At 39.7% G+C, this 19,885-nt stretch overlaps 1 protein-coding gene across 1 annotated transcript; it reads left to right on the plus strand.

The window, feature by feature from the left end:
• Positions 1–872: 872 nt before the first annotated feature.
• Positions 873–17,827, plus strand: LOC104461268 (retinal-specific ATP-binding cassette transporter-like; the record flags this gene model as incomplete). Its single annotated transcript, XM_010072794.1, has 18 exons — positions 873–905; positions 2,041–2,146; positions 2,248–2,322; positions 2,790–2,959; positions 3,911–4,088; positions 5,494–5,609; positions 7,277–7,424; positions 8,863–8,986; positions 9,730–9,859; positions 10,724–10,769; positions 12,339–12,401; positions 12,513–12,619; positions 13,605–13,746; positions 14,305–14,439; positions 15,891–15,994; positions 16,082–16,174; positions 16,507–16,756; positions 17,695–17,827. Coding segments are annotated over 18 exons (2,143 nt in total), but the record flags the coding sequence as incomplete, so codon positions are not given.
• Between the last annotated feature and the right edge of the window lie 2,058 nt (positions 17,828–19,885).

Here is a 19,885-nt window from a genome sequence, read left to right on the forward strand (position 1 = left end):
GTTCAAGGCCAGACTGGATGAGGCTTTGAGCAACCTGGTCTAGTGGGAGGTGTTCCTGCCCATGGCAGGGGGGTTGGAACTCAATGATTTTTAAGGTCCTTTCCAACCCAAACCATTCTATGGTTCTATGATTCTAAGATTGGTGCCTCTGCACAGCACAGTGAACTGCCTTGCAGAGATACTAGTTTGTGTCACTGAAGAACTGTAGCCACACCAGCATGACCATCTGCCTGAGTTAATTATCACTTGCTTCCCAGAAGCGCTACAGAGCCAAAGGACAACGTTACATAGATGACATCTATCCTACTGATAGCTCTTCAGCTTGCATGAGTGTCCTGCATGGTAGTTAGCTGTGCAGTGTCCATGGCCTATTATTTCTGATTTAGGCCCTGCTACCTTTCCAATTCCCGGCAGAGTTCTTGAAATTCCCATTATATTAGCTATGTGCTAGCTGCCTTTGACTGATTCCTCTTAGCACATGTCATAATTGCTTTAGGTACATCCTTCAAAAACAATTTGTTATGGATTTAGGACAGAGACAATGTGTGACTTTAGAAGCCTATGTGTCACTTTAGAAACCTTGCTTATCTCTGTATGAGCTGGAGAAGAGTCATTTCAGAAAACAAAACAAAACAAAAAGCCAGAAACCCACTGCAGGGAATACCTGAAGTCTTGACAACCCCTTAACTCAAACTAACTGGCAGCAATTAAAAAAAGAAAGAAAATGAAACAAAAACAACAAAAAAGCTGTCTAGGGGAAACTGGAGATCTGCAAGGCATAGGAATTCACCTTTAATTTTCATTTAATCCTGACAATACCATTGACTTTGGTTCAGTGCATTGAGAGACAGGATTCTGTTTGTCTGTTTCAGCTTGAAGAGCAAATACTGGGTCAATGAGCAAAGGTAAGAAACCAATTCACAGATTATGGTGGTAAATAAAGGAACAATGAATTTCTGTTTAACCTTCGCAATGTTTCTCTGAATGGACAAGGGGAATTGTGGCAGATAGTGTAGAACAAAGAGATGACTTCAGTGGGATATAGGCTGAGGGTCAGCAAGGGTTTTATAAAGACAAGGTGTTGTGTTTGTTTGGACTGCCCCCAGAGGCACACAATGGAATTATCACAGTTTTGTTATCTACAGGAGTCAGACTAATGGGATCTGAGTGATGGAAAGTTACAATACAATACTGCACTACAGTGCAATAGTGTTCTGATGCAGCTCTTTCAAAGTGCAGCAGAAAAATATGAACCCTCCAAAAAAAGGACCTGGGTAAGATGAAACCTAGACACCAGCCTGTCAAATACGGAAGTAACAACCACAACTCCTTATCCCTACTCTGAACATGTGCAGTGTTATAAAACAGATTCCACTAGTGCGCCACGCTTACATAGAGGTATCATCTAACCTTAGTGTGATGCCTACACTGCAGATACTAAGCTTAGAAAGATGACTGATTAGCCTGAAGAACATACCTATTCAGTTTTTCATCAGCAGTAGGAATTCACTTCAAAGGGAGCAGCTGGATGACTGGCTTGCTTCATGGAATATCTGTTTGTTCATGTGCAAACATGACTTTCTATGGGATTAGACTTTGGTTCATCTCATGCAATAGTATTTATCATTATGGAGGACTGGCTGGCACTAGCAGTGAATACCTGCTCCTCTTAGGGCAACTGAAATTTTAACTGAGGTCCATGCTGTCCTCAGTCCTCCATGTTGCCCAAACAGTTATATGTCAATTGATTTAAAGACTTTGAACTGTAGAAATAACTGTTTTCTCCAAATCTTCTATCTAAATAATAATTTTCTCAGGACCCTGGCATGAACCCTTTAGAAACTGATAGAACTTCTATTATTTGTAAGCCCTGTAAATACCTAAATATAACTTGTTAGTAAAAGACTTGAGATTGTTATACATTAATTATATGGTGTACAGAAATCAAACTTACATTAAGTGTATTTTTAGTAATTCCATCAATGTACAGAGTTTTGGGTCTGTGTTTCAAGTTACTGATGATAGTGTTCTCTTTGTTAGATATGGAGGAATTTCAATAGGAGGAAGGCTCCCAGTCCTTCATGTTTCTGGAGATCAAGTTGTCAATTTTTTAAGTGATCTTGGCCGAATGATGAATGTGACAGGAGTAAGCAAGATTTTTATGGGGTTTTTTTGTACCATTACTAAGAATTGTTACAAAACTGAAAACCAGACAGATGATCTTTAGCATTTTCTTTTTTATTTTAGGGACAAACCTCACTGGCTGCTGCTAAAGAAATTTCTAATTTCCTTAAATACATGGAAACTGAAGATAATATTAAGGTATTTGCTGGAAATAGTCTGCTAGCTCAGTTTTTCTTGACATAGACTTCAAATTGTGAGAATATTGCTGTGGCATCCTCAGATGCAAAAAGATCTGAAATGCTGTACTTATAATAAGTAATATGGGACACAGTGTTAATGCAAAGTTATTTCTAATGTGAGATTTTTTTAACCATGTTCTTAGTACTTCTCACTATCCTAAATACTTCCGAATAGGACACATTCTGCTGAATTTTAAAATGTGCTTCTATAAAATCCCTTGGCAGTGGTTGACCAAGCCTTTTAAAAGCATAGTATGTGAGCTCCTCCTACTGGACTGTGCCTAGGAGCTATGAATTCCTGGTGATGGGTTCTTCCCTGCTGACAGCGCCCACCAAAGCAGATGAAAGGCAGCCAAGTTTTCTCCTGCAGCTCAGGGTTATTAGTGAAGGCTTCTTAAATCAATCTGTGCTTTCTCACTCTTTTAGGTATGGTTTAACAATAAAGGCTGGCACGCTATGGTTAGTTTCCTTAATGTAGCCAATAATGCAATCCTTAGAGCTAACCTGCGGACTGGCCAAGCCCCAGAGGAATATGGAATCACTGCTATAAACCATCCTTTGAACCTCACAAAGGAGCAACTCTCTGAAGTCACTGTGTAAGTCTGTCTGTGCTCTGGTGCCGGCTTTTACCCCTCCCTCTCCTGGCATCTTACCACCTCCAGTGTACTCACACTCAGTTGACAAAACATGGAAACCTTTCCCTGAAGTTTTATTCTAATCAAAAATTAAATATACAATCTATTCTTTTCTGTCTCATTGTATTCCTATAAGAGTTCATTCCCATCCCATGTAGGAGCTATGACCACTGGTTATACATGATTACATGCTTCTGTTGATTCTCAAGCATAAAGATTCTGAAGTCTTTGGTTGTGCTCCAAAGCCAGTAGATCCACTTGTGAAATAACACAGATCATAATCAAAAAAGGAATCAGAAATTGTCCTTAGTTGACTACAGGTAGGCAGTAGTTGACAATGTCCATCTTGGTGCCAAGGACAGCACACAGGTAGATTCTTCAATGGCATATAGTAGGGTTGGTGTATTCCAGAATCTAAAGGCTATAATTTCTTGAAAAAGACACCCCTAGGAAGACATGACTTTGCACTCATGTCTCCTATTAAGTTCAGAAGTCAGTAAAACTGGAAACTTCTGCCTTAGCACAGAGGAAGGTCTGTGCTTCATCTCACTGTCTGCAGCTTGCCTCTTTGAGTCCCTCTTTTCCCAGCTCCCAGAGCACTTCAGCTATTGTGCCTTAATGTCTACTTTGAGAGGCCATCCAGGAAAGGCTGTCAAACTGAGATATCTATACGAGTTGAACCGTTCCAGAGAATAATGGCAAGTAAAAAAATCAGGGAATGGTGCCACCAGCATCCATATTTGTTAGCTACAGTCCCCAACACAACTTGGGAAAATAAATTGTGTCTTCTACTTACAAAATAACCTTGCTACTTCTAGACCTTAAAATTCCCTCCAGATTCCCCAAATGCTCATATACTATCGTATTGTGTCCATTTCCTTGCTCACAGTCCATCCTTGTGCTCTCTTTTAGGCTGACCACTTCAGTGGATGCTGTTGTTGCCATCTGTGTGATTTTTGCCATGTCCTTTATACCAGCTAGTTTTGTTTTATACCTGATTCAAGAACGTGTAACAAAAGCCAAGCATCTACAGTTTGTCAGTGGTGTGAGCCCTGTGATCTACTGGCTAACTAACTTCATGTGGGACATAGTGAGTAACTCCTGATTTGATTTCATAGCCTGCAATTATTCCTGGGTTTGCATGAACTGGGGACTAATCTGTGAATTGAGTGAAGATGATTCTGAGCACTCCAAAGCATTCATTTCTTTAAGTGTTTTTCAGAGAGCATGCTAAATATCTGACCTAATTACAGATAGAGAAATTAAGTGAGGTACACAGCTCATTATTCAACTAATGAAGCTGTAATCTTAGGTTTTGCAGTCCTTACAACTGAATGTATAATAAAGTACAACTTACCATAGCAGTGGAAAGCCCAGTTGCCTGATGCTAGTCACTGCTGCTCCCTAGAAGAACCATAACGTGTTTCAAGATATGCAAGAAATCTAAATGGGAGATTCACAGGCTGCTGGAACAGTAGCTGAAGGCCAGACAAAATACTCTAGGGTGTCTAAAATGACATAGATGTATTTGTTTAGGTCACTGTGTTGTTCCAAAAGGATTTGGACCATAGGCCTAGGCTTGCTCAGACAGGGCTCAGCTACCCTCCCATTACTCCTCAGGCCATTTTGTCACAAAGGAGAAAATTCTTTGCCTGGCTGAGGTGCAGGAGGGGGCTTGTCTTCTAGTCATGCCTTGTCAACAAAGAGAGTGGCCAAGGTCTTAATGCGATAAGAAAAGCATGAACATGTAATTGAAAAAATTAAAAAGAAAATAATTGAAATAATCAAAAAGCCACAAACTCTTCTGGCTTTGGAAAATGCTCTTTCAAGAGAAGGTAAAGCAAAGCATTAATTTAGTAAATGAGGGACAAAAAGCAGGTCTCTGAGTTCCTGTCCACTGCTGGTCACAGCAGCCTCCTAGCAGTTTCCTTGACAGGTATTCTGCTTGGCCGTAGCCCTTGACAGCATGATGCAAAGGTGTTAATTGGCGTTAGCAGTTCTGTGAAATACCACCTTCCATTCTGCACGGGGAGCTCTGTGCATTGCAGTTAATACTGAAGAGAGAAATTGAGAAGAGCAGTGGCCAAGTATACTCACTTTAGCCTCTTCTCAGGAATGTGGCTCAAGTAACTAGCTTTTTCCCTCCTACACAGCCTTTGCATCACGAGAAACTGCACTTCCCTTGCATACCCGTGGCCTCTTTCTGTGGGCAGCCTGCCAGCAGGACCATGTAATGATTGGTTCACAAACCATAATCTAAGAAACAACAATATATGTTGTATTTTTGATGAACAGTCTGATAAAAGTTACCTTAGAAAAATTATGAGTGCTGCCAGGGACCCACCGATCAAAAAGCTTGAGTGTGAGTAGTCTAGCTCATAAATTCTGGTGTTCCTCAACACTAAATCCATTTGGAATAATAATGTGTAGGATCTGCATATGTTTGCAGACCTTCTCAGATCTTACACACTGATCTTCACCCTGTGATGTGGCAGGTCAATTATGCACTGAGTGCTGGAATGGTTGTGGTTATATTCGCTGGATTCAACAAGAAAGCATACACTTCTCCGACTAATCTCCCTGTGCTTGTTGCCTTGCTGCTTCTGTATGGGTGAGTGTTCAAGGTTATTCCTGCATGTGGGGCCCTGTATTTCACATGGAAATTATTTCATGTTATTGAGCTCGGTACTTAGTGAAATCCAGCTTTAAAGAATAAAACTGAGTGGGTACAGCACAGATTAGAACTGGATTCTGTCCCTGCTCCAGGATATTTACACACTCTGTCTGGCCACATGCTGTAAAGGAGGTGTTTTTGTCACTGCTTTGCATTTTTAAGCATTAAATGTGACCATTACAGGAAAATACATTTGTTTGGTTTGCTGCTTTCTGATATGTACATTTTGTAGGAATTTAGTGGTTGATTATTCGCCTCATTGACAGCCAATACTAAAATAACTTTCAGCATTTAACCCGAGGGCAAAGAGTACTAAGTCTTCAACACTTTTTTTAACTTCAAATGAGCATTTGTGTTGGCAAAATAACATTTTATACAGCTGACTCAAATTCATTTTCTGTCATTTAATTAATGATCATATATTTTTATCTATAAAATCACATTCCTGATAGCTCTGCAGCTGAAGTAGTCTAGGCAAGATGATTGACCAGAAAGAAAGAAAGGAGCTCTTCACATCCTCCTATGTATATCACAAATTAAGCCTAAGAGGGAGCATTTCTGGGCAGATTACCTTTAATTTTCTGAAGTTTTCATGTTCTTTGAATGAAAATCCTGAGAAAATGCAAAGCATTATCATAATTTAACCTCTGTAAAATAGTGTTAAAAAATGCTATCAGAATGTTCATTTTGATTTTTCATTATATCTTTTTAAAGTTCAATAGTGGTATCTTTAGTAAGTTGTCTGTGGCTCTATATATATTTTTTAAAATTCAGTGGTGTGGATGGACATTTAAAATGTCTTTGTGTATTTTAAAGCATCTACCAAGATGAAATTTTCAGAAAAAATATAATCACATGACATTGAATTCAATAATAATTTCATAATTTGCTACTCAAAATAAAAAACTGAAAGGAAGGTAAACTTATAGAATCATATATTAGCACTTGTGTTCAACTGCAGTCACAATGGGAAACTTCGGATGATTCTTTCTAACCACGTGTATTGTCCTGTTAAGCAATTCAGGTTGTTGTTACTGAATTCCTAGTCAGACTGATTGTTGCTAAGCTTTGTAAATTTATTCCAAGGGAATACTCCTCTTGTGCTGCAGCATGTGCATTTGCTGCGTCCCAGAAATCATGGCACAGGAAGCTCCAGATCAGGTGTAAAAAAACAATGGTAGAGGAGTTAGAAAAGAATATCAAAATTTACAGAGTTTCTGATTTCTTTGGACAGTTCCAAAGGCCGAGGAGTATCTAGCAAAGCAGTACATCGTATTTGCTTTATCTAACATTTCTTTGTTTCACCCTCTTGATGTACAGTCCAGTGAGATGTGAAAGGATACCTGGGGTGATAATAACCCTGCTAGCATTAAGTTTTCTCAGTTTTAGCAGTTTCTATTGCCCTGCATTTTAACAGCAAAAAAGTTGAAAAAGCTTTTTAACTAGTAACCAGGGAAAGAATACTGTAGGGGCATCTCTGGTTGGTTACACCCTTTCATTACACTTGGGATAAGAAGAAAGCTCAACTTTGTGTTCTCATTAGGGCAACTGACATGAGAATACTGCAAAGCTGTTATCATAGTTTTTCTATCTTTTGCCTGCAGATGGGCAGTAATTCCCATGATGTACCCTGCTTCTTCTTTCTTCAGTGTCCCTAGCACTGCTTATGTTGCACTGTCGTGCATTAACCTCTTTGTGGGGATCAACAGCAGTGCCATTACATTCATCTTGGAGTTATTTGAAAATAACCCGGTAAGTAATGTTTTTGTTTACACCTGGTTTTAGAGAGCAGTGCAAAGGGTATCCAAGCTTAATCATCCCTAACAGTAACTTTCTCTACCTTGCAATTTTTTCTGGCAGTAATGAGTGGGGAACTTGCTGAGTAACTGCAGGGATAGGTGAGCAGAGTAACCCAGAGAAGCAGCTTGGGGCAATTGATATCTTGGGCTACACACACAGGGAATTACGTTGGGTGTTTTTCATCCCTATGAGAAACTTCTGTACACTTTCACAGTTGGGGAGGAGGAGACATGGTACTTTGTGCTTGCTTCTGCAGCTGGCGTTGTCCAGGAAGATGTAGGTTGTAGAAAATCAGAGTCACCACCAAGTAAGGAAAGACACTTACTCCTGCTAGTCATTGTGTTAGAGGAGATGTTCTGCTTATAGTACCATTTTGAGAACTTTCCAGAAATGGCTTAACACCACCAGGAAAGGCGACAGAAGGTACAAGAATAGACAGAATACAGTGAGTGACAAAATTAGTTCTTAGAAAGGCTGAGAGATCAGTTTATGAAGCACTGTTGGCCTGTGTGCGCTACTGCTACCACCTCTACAGCTGCTGCTACTCTGGCCACTGAGATTGACACCCTTTCTACATCTGACAGCAATCCAATTAGCTATCATTACTGATAGTGTATTTTCAAATGCCATGTACTGATCAAGCACTGTTGTTTCCTGGGAAGAAGAAAGTGATCTTGGTTCAGTTCATGGTTTTGAGGGCCAGCTTTACAATGTTTTCTGTCCCTGGTGTTCCTGCATTCTCAGCCATGCTTCTTGATAGCATAGGGTTCAATCTAGTGCCATTCAGTCTGTGGGACAGCAGGCCAGTATTGTTACCTCTGAGAATATGACTACATTGTAGACACTGTGTCTCCAAAGGGAAAATTGCCCTTCTCTAGATTCAGTGTTGGTGCAGCTAGACTGCTACTGGCACTTACATTTTGCATATCTCTGCATTGCCCCAAAGTCTACTGTGCAGATAAACCCAGACACTGGTACTTTTCAATATTGTGGCAGTCCCCACTATGGAAATATTCCAGCTGTAAGTGAAGATGTTATGACAGAAAAATACCACTCATTCTTCACAGTTGCTGTTTATAATAGGTGACACTGGAACTACATGTTACCTCTGCTACATACAGAAATACTTCATTACAAAGATTAGTTTCTCTTCTCATTGACATTTTTTCACAAGCACCTTGTCCAGTGCAGTGCATGCCAGCATTCTGCTGTGCTGCATTCTAGGTTGCAGGTGCTTAGGGTGTAACTTGATAAATACTATGTTTTCTCTGTTGTGAGAACACAGAACATCCATTTTCTCTGACAGGACAAAACTTTTTTTCTCATGTTGCTATGTTTTCTTAAAGAAGTCAGATTTCAACTGTTTATATGTTGTTTCTGTTTCTTATAGTCTTTGCTGAAGTTTAATAAAACATTGAAAAACGTGCTGATTGTCTTCCCACATTTTTGCCTGGGCCGTGGACTCATTGACTTGGCCATGAACCAAGCTGTGACTGAAGTATATGCCAGGTTTGGTAAGTAAGAGCCAATAAGCAACAAGTTACATCAGTGTCACATGTCCTGACCATGGATGAGATGGTTGGAAGTGTTATCTTGGAAAATTAGTGGCTCTTTCTAGAATTTTCCCCTTTCACATCATCAGGTGGATGAGGAACATGAAAGTTCAACTTCTCTGAAGGAATCACAGCGTCTGATACTACAGCCCAACCAGTGGTCTGTATTGGAAATAAACCCCTTTTGTTCAGTGCCAGACTCTGGTGTGTTTTTATCATTTGTTCTGAAATCCTTAGATCATTACAGTAGGATGCATTATTTCGTTTCATTTGAATACTTCAGCAGCCCTCATATTGATGCTTAAAGTGGCTGCTGTTCTTCAAACGCATCCTCTCAGGATCTGGCTGTCTGTGGTATCAGACAGCTTCTTGTTAAAAGAATAGTCATATAGCAGAAGCAATCTGTTCTTATGCAGCAAATTTATGTCTTTCATATAGTCCTTGCAAATTTCATGTTATGATATCCAAATCAGTGCATATTCAGAGAGCTTATGTTAATTTTTGCTTCCATGCAGCGGTTGAGCTTGGAGTGTATTTTCCTGAGAATCTTTATAAGACACTGGAAAATGGAGACATTGCCTGATCTTGATCAAATAAAGTACAGATTTTAATCCTAAACCATTAGGATTATGCCTTTTGTTCTGAGGAGCAGTGTTTTGTTTCAGCAGTATTTCACCTTGCTTTCTGGTGCTTTTTCTCCAAAGGTGAGGAGCATGTTTCCAATCCATTTCAGTGGGACTTTCTTGGTAAGAACCTGGTTGCCATGGCTGTTCAAGGGGTTGTGTTCTTCATTCTCAATCTCCTTATGCAGCATCGCTTGTTCTCCACAAGATGGTATGTCTGAAAGTTTGTATTAATGTTCCTTTATTAAGAGGGTGAGTGTCTTTGTTATTCTCTATGTCCTTTTTCTCTGAGATTTTTTTTGGTTTACTTATATGAGTTCACCTTAATTTATTGATATCGTGGTTCAAGAAAGCACTTATAAATGTGCATTATCTTAACAGGACTTGAGAATATATTATTAAATAGTTTTCTTGAATTAAGACTTTAATGTATTTTTTTTTTAAGTTTAAGACACCGTAATAGTGAGATTATAAAATGACTTGGAAAGTTTATAGTGTCATAAGTACTGGCACAAGATACTAGCCTGACATCCCAACTCAAGAATTCTAGTCCATTGCACAGGATAATTGCAGCCTGGACACTATGCAAGCTCCCCCTCTCTGCTTTACAAATGTGCCTTTATCTCAATGAAAGCAGCTACCTTCCAGGTGTGAGTGGGTCATTCACTTCTGTTCAGTATTGCCAGCAAGTGTATTAATTGGTACAATTATGAAAATATTGTCTTACAGGGAGGTCTGCTCAAAAGATCTGTAGAAGGACTATCATTATCTACTGAAAAGCAGCCAAATAGCAAAAGCTGTGGCTGAGGGACAGGTTAGGTCATGTCAGTGACTGACAAGCCATGTTCTTTCGAGCAAGCCATTTCCTCCCTTTTTGATAGAGGATAACTTTCAAAGGTCAGGGATTCTCCTAAAAGCAGGCATGCTCCAGCCAGTGTCACACTGTGAAGTTTCAATCCCACTGCTTCTGCCAGTCACATTTTTGGCAGTTGATTAACTATTGTTTCACACTGTTATTCTAACTGTACCCAGGGCAACTCATTGTTTCTGCAATCAATCTCTTGGTTTTTTCCAGGATTGCTGAGACTGCCATGTCACCTATTATTGGTGAAGATGAGGATGTTGCAGAAGAAAGAAAAAGAATTATGAATGGAGGAAACAAAACAGATATCTTAGAATTACAAGAACTGACCAAGGTAATATTTTGAGAAGAATGAAATGAATTAGTCTAGTGTAAATTTATTCTTTTAGAATGTATTTCAGCTGTGGATTCAGATGGTATTTTTTTCAAAATCAACCCTGTGCCTTAGAAAATTACAAACTTTTTAGAAGTCAAGGCTTGTCACACTATTTGGCTATTTCCTTTGATTAGAAATAAAACCACAGTGAAGTCCAGCAAGGACAGTGCAACCCTCCTTGCTTAAGGTTTTGGGTTTTTTTACCTCACATAGTCTAACGTGACTGTTATCTATTGACTGTCCATTTCTACTACTAGTCTTTTCTTCTGCAATGCCATTTTTTTCCATAGGTGAGTTTCGATCTCAAGTTAGTCATAGAATAATAGAATCGTAGAATGGTCTGGGTTGAAAAGGACCTTAGGGATCATCTAGTTTCAACCCCCCTGCTGTGGGCAGGGTTGACAACCACTAGAGCCACTGCCCAGAGCCCCATCCAGCCTGGCCTTGAATGCCTCCATCCACAGCTTCTCTGGGCAACCTGTGCCAGTGCCTCACCACCCTCTGAGTGAAAAATTCCCTCCTAATACCTAACCTAAATCTCCCCTCTCTTAGTTTAAAACCATTCCCCCTCATCCTGTCACTATCAACCCCTGTATACAGTTGCTCCCCCTCCTGTTTATAGGCTCCCTTCAAGTACTGGAAGGCCGCAATGAGGTCTCCCCGGAGCCTTCTCTTCTCCAAGCTAAACAAGCCCAGTTCCCTCAACCTTTCTTCATAGGAGAGGTGCTCCAGCCCTCTGATCATCTTAGTGGCCCTCCTCTGGACCCGTTCCAAGAGCTCCACGTCCTTCATGTGCTGGGGGCCCCAGGCCTGGACACAGTACTCCAGATGGGGTCTCACAAGAGCAGAGTAGAGGGGGAGAATCACCTCCCTCTCCCTGCTGGCCACCCCTTTTTTAATGCAGCCCAGGACATAGTCGGCCTTCCGGGCTGCAAGCGCACACTGCTGGCTCATGTCCAGCTTCTAGTCATTTGGTTGCTTTCACATTCAGGGCTATAGTTATTGCTAATTTATGCATTGAAGCACCTGAATTATGCTATCATAATGCATGCAAGCTTGAACTACAGAAATACAAAGATTACACACATTGCTGGCATCTCACGAATAGAGAACTGGAGTATCATTCTTCAGACTATCTTGCTGTATTGTTCCACTTTGGTTAGGTATGTCAGAGACACTGCATCACGTCTGTCTCCTAGTGTTAAAGATACAAAGTATTGGGCTGCATGCAGAAAAACTGGTATTTTTAGGGGTCTTTACAGATCTATTTAATGTAACAAAATGTCTGACTTTCTAGAATGCTTACTCTTTCTTTTTAATTTTTTATTTACTCCTGTCTCGGTTCTAAGGTTGCCTCATCCCAATAGCATTAAGCTAAAAAATTCAGAAGACTTTCTTTGCTGTAGATGTCTTGAAATAGGATTTTTTTCTTTCTTTTTTCTGCCAATTTAGATTTATGCAGGTAGGCACAAGCCTGCAGTGGACAGACTCTGTGTTGGCGTCCGTCCCGGAGAGGTAGGTTGTTCAATAACGCTTGATTACATTCCATGGATCAGTTCAGATTTCATGCCCCTGCTGATTTGGAAGCTGGAAATACTAAAGAATGCAATAAATTTTGTAATTTAGTGCTTTGGTCTTTTGGGAGTGAATGGTGCTGGCAAAACAACAACGTTCAAAATGCTGACTGGAGATACTGATGTGACATCTGGAGATGCTGTAGTGGCTGGCAATAGGTAAGTACCTTAAAAAAACACCTGTGACAGTCTGTTTACTGGGGTAGAACTGCACAGATTATAGTCTCAATGACCCCACAGCTCTTTTCCAGTTTTGTGGCACTGAGAGACACCACAGCTAACACACACTGGCACTTTATACTTTTAACGCTCTGTTGTAAAATCTGTGGGTAAGTTATAGTAATACTAAAAGTGGGGACAAGGCAATCAGATCTAATGGCAAGAGCTCACACACATAAGATAGCTAGTCCAACATGGTACTTTGATTTGAGCTTTGGGACTTTTCGCTGGTTGTTTCTAGCATCTTTGTTTACACAGTGCTGGCACAATGTCATAAGTTAATAAAGCATGATCTGATATTCACTTAGTTTAGTTCCAAGTTGTGTGTCTTTGTTAGGTGTAGTTGGGATTTGATTCTTTGTCCATTGATGTGATTTCAACAATAGCTATTTTGTTGCCAGGACATGGTCCTGGGCAGCCTGCTCTAGGTGACCCTGCTTAAGCAGGGTGGGTGGAGAAGATGACCTCTAGAAGCCCCTTCCAATCTCAGATATTCTGTGATTCTGTACTTCTCCTGCTATTACTACCAATGAAGTGTTAGCCTTGTGTCTTGCCTGTCTATTCCCAGTGACCACACTGAGCTGAATTTAACTGATTTTTTTTTTCTTCTAGAAATAAACACCTTTTGCAAAAAATATGATGAGTGCCTGTTCAAAGAACTTGTAAAGTTAGCCTATACTTAAACAGGAAAATGGGTGAGGGGAAATGGGCTTACACTTTTAACCAGGACTGAGCTCACCTAGATGAGAATATATTCCTTGTTATTCTCTACAGACAGATATTCTAGTAGGATGTTGTATCAGGAAGAATTCATTCTCCTCTTACAAGAGTTGTTGCCCCAGAAAAGAATGATTTTATTCAAAGTGTCCATCTCTGTCTTGAAGCTAGTATTAGAGATATAAAATTATTTTCTTTGTTTCTCCAGTATATTGACCCACATTTCTAATGTCCATCAAAACATGGGATATTGCCCTCAGTTTGATGCCATTGATGACCTCCTCACAGGACGAGAGCATCTCTACTTATATGCACGCCTGCGAGGGGTTCCAGCAGAGGAAATCAAGAGGGTAAAGCATCCTTGCTTTTGGCTTATACATAGTTACAGTGAATATTAGTGATGATTAACTGGGTTTGTAACATGCCAAGGGCCAGAATTTACAAAGTAGGCTTGCCATTCCGTGTGTTGAAGTCCTGGGAGTGGTTCCTGTCATTTGGACAGTTAAGTACAAGACTGTGCTATCAAATGGTATTAACGGTACCGCAAAACTGTGGCGCCAACTGTGGAAGGGAACAATGTAATTGTTGTGACTCAGAACTGCACTGGTTGCTGTTTTGTTCTTGTCTTTAAAGTTGTTTATGTATAAGAAAGGAAATATGAAGAAGATTGCAGAAGTAAATAATTTAAATTCTTGCACAGATAGGAAATCTACAGCTGAGCTTGGTTTATGGCTTTCCCTCAAGTAGTTAGAATTCCCCTCATGATCATAAATTTTTTGGACTCCCCTGTCTAAAATGTGTGTGCTAAACCCCAGGGGATTGCCATGTCTCTGCCAGAAGAGGGATGTATCAGCAATCCCGTCTGTTATGCATTAGCTGCTGTGTGAAAAAGACAGTCTTTCTCATAGGTTGCTGAATGGGGCATCCAGAAGCTGGGACTTCCTATGTATGCAGACCACCTGGCTGGCACCTACAGTGGTGGCAACAAGCGCAAGCTCTCCACTGCTATTGCACTGATAGGCTGCCCACCACTCATCTTGCTAGTAAGTGTCATGGTACATAGCTGTGTGACAGTTCAATATAACATCTCATAAGACTACATGCTAAAGAGGTACAAGAATGTTTATGACAGTCCTTGCAAGCTCCTTTCTGCCCTCAATTTACATCTACTTCAATGTTATTTTGAGGTCTTTAATTTCAGGGCTAGACTGGGATGCATATCTATGTTGTCAATGGACCCCAAGTGATTATGAAAGAAAGATCTTCAACAAAGAATGGTTTGAGATAAAATCTAAAATCTAGAAAAATCTGAATTTAAATCCATGTTTGGTTTCAGTCTGCCTTTTCTCGTCAGAGTATAACCACTCACATGAAAGATGATATTATGAAATATACCTTGCTGCTTTATCCATCAGAACAGAAGAAGATAGCTACCTGTTAGCAGCCTTTAATATCTTTGGAGTAAATTATACAAATTTAGACTAAACTATACAAATGCTGAAATATAGTTCTGATTAAATAAGTTATCAGATAATTGTGTCTCTCAAGGGAGATTATAAATGTAATTACTACAAAAATTCTTTATTTAGATTACACTGTAGCACCTTAATTTGTAGGCTAAAAAGAAACATTTTAATAACATTTTATTAGCATGGTTCATTGTGCCATTTAATATACCTTTACATGTATTCTGCCTGCACATAGTAAACAGACAGATTAAATGTTTTCTCATAATTTCTTGAGACAAAATGTTGAATTAAAATTTATTTCTCCAAGATTTTTTAAAGTTTTTTGTCACTAACGGGGTTAACTGATTTATGCAGGACCAGATCCTTAGCTGGTGCAAATCAGGGTGACTTCACTAGCTTCCTGGGTTGAGAAATGTGTCCTATATGTTTGTGTAATTAAGAACTTACTCTCATCTTACAAGAGGCTGCCCCAGGAAAGGAAGATTTTACTTAAAGTGTCCATCTCTGTCTTAAAGCTGGCATTATAAGATTATTTTATTTGTTTCTCCAGTATATTGACCTACATCTCTGATATCCATCAAAACACGGGAGCCAAACTTGACACAACTTGATGTAACTGCAACTTTATGAGCCTCTTTCCATTTATTTCTATTTTGGGTCCTAAATGTTTTTATAATGGGGGTCTCACAAATGCTTACATTTTTGATATCTAAGACCCTAGACTGGGGACTGCCTGTGTCATAATGGTCATTGCATTCCCTTCCCTGCAGCTGTGCCCTACACAGACAGCATTATATTCTTACCTGCAATTTTTTGTATTTGTTTTCTTACCGCATTGTGTGAAGAAATACATTAGTACCTATTCACTCATATGCTTATCAAGGTGCATGTACTTTCTCAAGGTACAGATTTCAGTAGGGAAGCAGCTATATGCTAAGGACCAAACACACAATTACTTGATTCTAAATAGATTTTATTTTTCTTACCTGCTTCTCTGACTGATTGTCTTAATGTTTCACTTACAGGATGAACCAACTACTGGAATGGACCCTCAGTCCCGGCGTCTCCTGTGGGACTCTATTGTCAGTGTGCTCAGAGATGGGCGAGCTGTGGTTCTAACGTCACACAGGTAAAAAGAGTTAGAATTCAGAATCCCAGAGTAGCTGAAGTTCATCTGCTGGCTTTTATGTCAAATATCTGTTCTCTATTTTGGAAGTATGGAAGAATGTGAAGCCCTCTGTACTCGCTTAGCCATCATGGTAAAAGGTACCTTCAAATGCCTGGGCACAATTCAGCAGCTAAAATACAAGTAAGTAGTTAATGGTGTTCTTTTAATGGGAAAACTTAGTGTATGTGACATGTACTGTTCTTAACACAGCAGTCCAATCTTGAAGAGCTTTTGTTTAAACAGACCTATTTCTGGGTGCAACTCTGTGGTATCCTAGACAATTTTAGCTGACCTCATTTCAACTCTGTTACACTATACACCACTTCTGCAGGGCAAATACAGGGCTTCCTACAGAGCTAGATCTTATGCATTATCTTTCAGATAATGTTTTCATAGCTGCTAAAAATGAATTTTCTTCCTGAGTAATGAAACCATTTCTTCATCCCATTCCCAAACCCACATGTGCTTCCCAGGTTTGGAGATGGGTACATCGTCACTCTGAAAATCAAAGCTCCAAAGTCTGGGCTGCCTCCAGATCCTACTCCTGCTGAGCAATTCATACGTGTGAACTTCCCAGGGAGTTTACAGAGAGAGAAGCACTACAACATGCTGCAGTATCAGATTTGCTCCTCTTCTCTGGCTAAGATTTTTCGGTTAATACTCTCCAATAAGGAAAACTTGCATATTGAAGAATATTCTGTGTCTCAAACAACTTTAGATCAGGTGAGTAAAAAATAAAACATCCATGAGAAAGCCTGTCTGGCGAGAATTAGGCAACGCAATGGGGAGGTATCCAAGCAACTGAACAACCAAACTGTTCAGAGTAGGGAATTATCTTGCACCTCTTTCTCAGACACAATTCCCAGACCCATCATCAAGGAGGGTGTACCAGAGCTGAAATCTGTAACTGATTCCCTGTGTAAACAGGTGCCATTTGAAAGCTAGTAAGACAGTATTTCCCAGATGCCAGAATTCACACAACCCATTTCTTCAGGAGCACGAGCCTGAGCAAGGTCAGCTATTGAGAATAAGGCTTGCTGAGCTGGGAATAATGTTTTATTTTAAATAAGATATTTGGACTGTGTTATGTCAGAGATACTTTGATATCTAGTTAATGTTTGTATGTCTCTGTCATGCACTTTTATACAGGAACAATTAGACACACAAAACCTGGAAAGTCCACAGGGACTGCTGGCAGCACCCACTTGCTAAAGGGCATTAGCCCCATCTGCCTGCTTTCCTAAGTAGCAGAGGGTCAACATATGCAAAGCTGTCTTTGCTGGGAATGCTAGAGAAACATTCCTGGCTGCCTTACAGCTTCCTACTAAAATATTCTGTCTCCTCTTTCCCATCACAACCAAACCGGCTTACGCTGTGCAACTCATGCAAACTCTGCTGAAACCATTTCCTGCTTAAGAAAAAATAGGATTTTAGTTGCAAGTAAGTGCATCCAAAGGAAGGAAGTTGCAAGGAAGTTTATAAAAATAAAGAAGGAATTAATGATCGCTGCTGATAATGCAGTGTCTCACTTCAGGTCATGTCTATGGATTCCCTTCTGTCTCTTCCCTGCAGAGAGGCCAAGAGGATACAAATGTACAGAGACATTCCATTAACTCATCTCAGCTGATGAGATGGTGACGTTTTCTGCTTTCCTCACACAGGTTTTTGTGAACTTTGCTAAACAGCAGATGGAGGATGAGGAAATTCCTTTGCATCCCCGTGCAGCTGGAGCCAGCCGAGAAGCAAAGGTGTCCCCTGCTTTGCATCAGCAGGCAGCTGCATAGACTATTCTTACAGTCACTAGCGCTTAGAGTGTGCACAGTGCAAAGATGTGCCATACCAGAGCAGTACAAGGGTAAAACAAGGGTTCCCACATTCAGTCTTATACTGATTTTTTTGCACCTTTCTGAGCATTGTGCTCACAACAGCAAAAGCCCTAGCAACAGCCAACTTCTGCTCTAACAGGAACAATACATGCTCAAAGTGTCGAAGGAAAGGCAGGTCCTTGCTATAGAAAAAAATATTCCTCTAACATAAAGTTCATTATAAGATACAAGAAGAGAAGTCTAATTCCCCTTGTTGACATGTAAAGAGCATTAAAGACAGTTTATCTAGCTGGTCCTTTCAGGTAGGTTTTTCTTGTTTAACTCTTAAGTCAACTGCTACCAGTCATCAGACAGGTCCCAAGACAGAGAGCACTGCCCAGCTTAGAAGTGGATTCATGCCATCCTGAGTGCACATGACTACCAAGGTCAGAACATCAGCACTGGCTAATGGCGCTATACTGGGAGGCTGCTTCACTGTCTCACTAGGCTGCCAGTGAAAACAGATGGTTGTCCCAGCAAGAATGGGAAGAATTAATTAAGGTCTCGGATCCAGGCAAAAAAATTGCCTTAAAAAAAAAAAAACAAACCACAACTCAATGAAAATTATATCATATTCATGTTCAAGTTTCTCAAATAGAAGCAGAATCTCAAAATGGAGATTAAAAAGAGAGTATGTCCAAATCTGCCAAATGTTTTGTTTTCTCATGGAGGCCTGGAAAGATATCTTAGTTACTAAACAAGATAATTTTTTTCTTCTTTCCTGTAACTGGACCTTAAGTGGGTGTAAAGTGTGAACAGGGTATGTGCTTTCTCTGTGCTCAGAAGGAAAATTTCAACCTGCTTGTACTCCACACTGCACTCTGTGGGAAATCATTTGCCATTTAGCTCTTTTCTCTGGTTCAAAGTTGAACTAATGGAAAACAACAATACTGAAAACAAATTCATAATGATGTATTGCTTCAGTTATCTACCAGATCTAACCATTTCTAAGAAATCTTCTCTAAGAGATGTTACACAGAAATAAAATCTGGGTCATGTATTTTTGCTTTGTTAGGTTTTTTCTTCAATCGATGTAGATCTTTTTTTTTAATATAAGGACATTCTTGCTTTTTACTGTACAAAATATTACAAAACTTCAGCAACCAGCTGTAGTCTTCTTTTGCCGTTATATCAGCTGATTTCAAAATATAGCCTAGAATTTATTGCATATTTCACCCTTACAAATAGTTGCAAAAATCTTTCTAGACATCGATTATAGATAAATAAATTAATCATGAAACAAAACAGTATCTACGCATTCTCTTCATAGTCTAAAATAGCTTCTTTAAAATGTCATTCAAATAGATCGTAATAGTCTTTTTTTTGCACAAAACCCAACTAAGTGCCACTGAACATCTTGTGAAAAAGAAAACACAGGAAGTCCAAAATGTAGCTGATTTTTTTCCTCCCTGTCTCTGAACATAGGAAGGGAACTAGCACTCTGAGGACTAGCAGTCACTTCACGTATTTACAAAGTGTATTAAAAAATTTTCAGAGAATGCTGACATAAAATGCTATGTAAAAGGTCCTTTAGTATGATAAGGACTTGTCATACGAAAACAGGCCAAAGATCACAGATATAGCATAGATCAGATCTTCTGAGCCTTATTTACTGGTATGCAATTTACTAATGAAGAAGACTAAAAACAAACAAAAAACCCCCAACAATACAGGATGTTATATCCACAAATACTACAAATACTTCTTACTTCAGATTCTTTTGGCAAATTAGGGGTTAGACCCAAATCAGGTATTTGAGATATTGCCTATTTCTTTATTCCAGGAACCATTCATATTCTTTGGTAATGTTATTTGTTACAAAGCACCTGCCTCCAGGCAGCACACTGTCTTCTTCAAGTCAAAGAAGGCAGATCATGCAACTGTCTTCAGGCCAGCTGGCCGTGCTGGCTGAGCTAAGCTCTCTAGTAGTTAGCTGGTATGTCTTCATTCCAATGTACTTATGTCTTGCAGAATGCCACTGCTAAAT

The sequence above is a fragment of the Pterocles gutturalis genome, unplaced genomic scaffold, assembly GCF_000699245.1.
Source record: "Pterocles gutturalis isolate BGI_N339 unplaced genomic scaffold, ASM69924v1 scaffold32977, whole genome shotgun sequence".
Lineage (NCBI taxonomy): Eukaryota > Metazoa > Chordata > Aves > Pterocliformes > Pteroclidae > Pterocles > Pterocles gutturalis.